The 4,642-nt window shown below is 37.9% G+C and overlaps 1 protein-coding gene across 1 annotated transcript; it reads right to left on the bottom strand.

The window, feature by feature from the left end:
* Positions 1-296: 296 nt before the first annotated feature.
* On the bottom strand, positions 297-4,403 carry LOC114413324 (probable serine/threonine-protein kinase At1g54610). Its single transcript, XM_028377657.1, has 7 exons — positions 4,091-4,403; positions 3,609-3,893; positions 2,138-2,455; positions 1,655-1,882; positions 1,483-1,583; positions 1,270-1,390; positions 297-805 (listed from the first exon to the last, which is right to left on the bottom strand). The coding sequence occupies exons 1-7, from the start codon at positions 4,373-4,375 to the stop codon at positions 476-478; spliced, it is 1,668 nt and encodes a 555-aa protein (XP_028233458.1). The 5' UTR covers positions 4,376-4,403; the 3' UTR covers positions 297-475.
* Between the last annotated feature and the right edge of the window lie 239 nt (positions 4,404-4,642).

A 4,642-nucleotide genomic window follows, 5' to 3' on the forward strand; every position in this document is an offset into this window, starting at 1 on the left:
TTGAGACCAGCACACACCCTCGGTAACAGAGACAAGAGTACAGTTACCTGCAGACGATACTTCATATTTTGGCCAGGAACAAACTTTAGTTATTGTTTTGCCGAATAAAATTTGTAGAACAAAGAGACACTTGTAATACTATTGGATGGGGCACTAATGGCATGTTGGGCTGTCAGCAAAGCCTCACTTAAAGGGTTAATGTACAGGATCGAAGCACAAGCAATTATACTTAGTTGTAGTTACTTAACTAACCTGAAAGTGTTAGGAGATTTTCCTGAAAAGGATTACTTACCAAGTGGAAAAAGTAACGTTCTAGTTATGTCAAGTGGAAATTGAACATTCACTACGAGTACATAACAATGGGATTAAGCGGAAAAAGATAAAATAAAATTCACAATGCAGGGGCAAAAATGATTTATCAAGGCATCAGTCATTCCTTTCCTCATTCTAGGATGCCAAAATCCAAAGGAACAGATTATTTGCTTGAATTGCTTCTAAATAATAAATCAAATGAATGGCCAATTGCTGATAGCTTGAATGAACGCATAAATTTCCAAGATGATGCCATCTGGGAATCTGCTTTACTAGTTTTCCTCCCTTTGTCTCTTGCAGCATCATGACTTGTAACCGATCCCCAAGATTTTGAATCAAATATGGTAGAGGCAGAGGAAGTTTCAGTGGCTCCAAATGAAACAGCTCTTTTGTTTGAATCATCCAGCGGATATCCAACAGCTCCATCCTGATGAGGAGGTGGAAATTTCTCACTCTTACTTTTTGCATTTGCATGGGTCACAACTCTCCACCTCTGAAAATTAGTGAGAAGACACATGTAATGTTGCTCAAGAAAACAAATAAGACAATGCTGAAGTGGAAAGCTTGGATAACCATGACATGGACCATTAGATCAAACAAAACTCATCACAAAGTTCTATAAAATGAAGTGACAATACAACACCTAAAATATTTTTTAAAAGCCAAGCTAGCCTAAGATCAGAGAATCCTAAGCAAAAGATGATGCTAAAGAATCTAGGTCTCAAGTTCCAGAGAGTTTTATAATTGATAGAATTCTTTTATCATGCAACTGCCAAGATATCATGAATATTGGTGCAAGTACATAGAGTAAATTGGACTTAGGATATACATAAAAATTGTGTGCATGAACTTGGGTGTGCAGAAGGAACAGACTGTTAAACTCAACAACAGCATAATTAAAGTGAGTTCCAAGTAAATATGGAGACAAGACAAATATAATGGAAACTTCTGGCATACATCTACGTTATTTTGGATCTCTACATTGGCTTCAGGGCCTGGAATGGCCAAACCTCGCTCGCGTACTCTAACCCTTCTGGCACCATCAACGGCATTAGTTTTTCCACTTAGAGCTTTCTGCCTGAGAATGGTAAAAAAAAAAAAAGTTTTAATGGGCACCATGACAAAAAATCAGTCTAGAACTTGTCAAGGGCAATAACTGAATAATTGAACCTTCTTGCTTCTTCATCTCTCAGTTTTATATCCAATTCTTTGGTGGGAGGATACTTTGGTAAATTAGATGGTTCACAAGCATAGGGCTCAGTGGTAAAGAACTGCAGAAAGAAAATACGTGAGTTAATACATAAGAACTCAAATACTATACTAATCCACAGTGATCACTCACTTCACTATTTAGAGCAGCCGAGGTAGTGCCACGATCATCAGGATCTATTGCAAGAAGAGTTTCAATCAGAGGTAATGAAGAAGATGGAAAATCCTTGAATGTTTCTAAAATGTTTCTTTTATATGGTTGCTGAGGCTTATAGAGTGTAGCATTTGGCAATCTATATTTCTTCCAGTATTCATCAGATGGAGAGCCACATAACTTAAATATTTTGTGCAGCTGCTCAACCTAGGTCCAAGATTTTAAAAAATCAGTCATATGTGTCTTCCAGAAAATAGGCATTGCAAGATATAGGAAACAGAATCGAAACATAAATTTGATACTATAGTAACTTCCTAAAGCTTACTAGAGGTTAAGTGTATTCAGAATTTCAAAGTTTACAGTGTGTTTTCTGGTGATTAACAGATAATAAGTCATTGAAGTTAGTAGCCTATAAAATAAAATTAGATACAAAGCCACTCATGTAACAATTCAGAGCAATACCTCTGTTCGGCCAGGCATGGTTGGCTTTCCAGCAAGTAGTTCTGCCAAAATGCAGCCAGCACTCCAAAGGTCAACGCCAACACCATAGGAGGTAGACCCCAGAAGAAGCTCAGGGGGACGGTACCAAAGGGTCACGACTCTACTAGTCATGGGATGCTTTTTCTTAGGATCAAAGAAAGTTGCCAGTCCAAAATCTGCAATTTTAAGTATTCCTTCATTGTCAATAAGCAGATTGGAACCCTTAATATCACGGTGCAAAACACCTCTGCTGTGGCAATGCTCAAGGCCAGATAGCAATTGCTTCATATAGCATTTGACCTGTCATAAAGAACATACTGAGAAACAATCAGCCTTTTAGTACATTTTATCCTTTCATTTTTAAATATGAAAGACTCCTCCTCCCTTCTATTCTTACTGATACTTGAAAAGGCAATACTTCACAATATCTCTATGAAACCAAGGGAGGGCGAGCCCTGGTGCAGCGGTAAAGTTGTGCCTTGGTAACTTGTTGGTCATGGGTTCGAATCCGGAAACAGCCTCTTTGCATATGCAAGGGTAAGGCTGCGTACAATATCCCTCTCCCATACCTTCGCATAACGAAGAGCCTCTGGGTAATGGGGTACGAAGTTTTTTTATCTCTATGAAACCAAGGAATAAAATTTGTATCATTTAACATTCTGCTTGCAACAGTACACAATGTAAGATCGCCACCCTCCCGATGGAGAAATTATTACATGGTCCCAGACACCATCACGTGACCGTGATCCCCATGAATCTTTATGCAAAATGTAGCTAAGTTTTTCAGTTTAAGAAAAAGAGTTAATAAAACTCAATTATGTGTCATGTGAAATTAATTGGAACTATGGTGGTTCAAGACCATATAATAATTTCTCTCTCCCTATGTGATATGCAAACTATATATTCCATTTAAACTAGGGATAAATTGCAATTTTAAAAATATTTATACCAGCATAACAACCAAAGAATCCATTGGGGGATTAGATGGAATTTTGAAACATAAAAGTGGACGTATTCCCCCTTATTTTACTTATAAAAAAAATCCTCAACAAAATTCCCATCATTTAAAAAACAAAGCATTTCAATGCATGATATTTTTCAAATTAAACTCCACTCTCAAAATTCCCCAGCCAAATTCTTTACTTCGGTGTATTTGCATCCTAGCGGGGATAAAGTAAAACTTCCGAATCAAGTGCTAACTTCATTTTATGGAGTGATGTGACATGTGAAATTTCAGAGCAAGAATCATACAAAATCAAAAGTAAAAAACACGCTCAAAACAGCGCATGTATGGGACCCAAGATGATGGGCTTGGTTTGGAGGCTCTAGGAGCAAATAAAAAAAATCTCCACTAATGAAAAGAGCTAATAGTTCTTCAAATTGTATGATAATAAGGCAACAAAATGATGAGGTGACACCACTGGAAAAATATCAGAGCATAGAATAGTGGTACCTGTGGCTCAGAGAATTTGACACCAACAGCAGCTGAAAGACCAGCAAGATCATGCTCCATGTACTCAAATACCAAGTAAAGACTCGATGATATTCTGGAAGTAACCAACCCCTCAAGCTTCACAACATTAGGGTGATCAAGCCTCCTCAAAACAAGAATCTCTCTAGCCATGAACTTCACACTCTCTGCCTCCACATTATCAAATCTAACCTTCTTCAAAGCCACTATCTTCCCACTCACAAGGTCTTTTGCTTTGTACACATTGCTATAAGTCCCTTGCCCAATCTGAACAACATACAAAAAGCAATCAAAACTTCATTCGGGTCAGTTAAAAACTCAAACTTTTGAAAGAAAAAAAAAATTAAAAAAGGAAACAACACGAACACTCTTTTAAGAAAAAAAAAAATCTTTTTTTTTTTTAGTTTTTGGGAAATGGAGTTGAGCTTCCAAGTTCAAACTTGAAAGAACCTTCTTTAGTTTACCTTAGCAAGTTTCTCGAACGTGTTGGCACGACGAGGAGTCCAATCTCGGATGGCGTCGCCGGCGACGGCCATTAGCCACGGAGGCCACCCTTGGTGGCTCGCAGTGAATGAGTCAAGTCGAGGTCTCCGGCGCTCTGGTGCCGGTATAACGCCGGAAAGTTCGCCGGCGTGTAGAGGCTTCTGCTTCTCCCGAACCTTAGCGGGATTATGGCCGCCGCTGGTAGTCGCAGTGCTATGCCGGCGACGGTCACCGGCGTCCGCCGGCTTTCCGAGCGCGCAACCCATCTATCAGAGGAATTTCTGTCAATTGTTTCTTAAAAGAGACCATGTGCTATATATATATTGATGATTAGCACACTTTCAAAGAATCACTGATTGATATTTTAATCCTAATCATTATATTAATATGATACTGATAATTCTAATAATCTATAATAACAATAGATTAATTATAATACTTCTAAAACATTAGATAGCATTAAATACATTGATAAATTTTTATATTAATAAGTAATTAATTTTTCTATCATGAAATTAAGGCTCATTAATGAT

This window comes from Glycine soja, chromosome 5 (assembly GCF_004193775.1).
Source record: "Glycine soja cultivar W05 chromosome 5, ASM419377v2, whole genome shotgun sequence".
Taxonomy (NCBI): Eukaryota; Viridiplantae; Streptophyta; class Magnoliopsida; order Fabales; family Fabaceae; genus Glycine; species Glycine soja.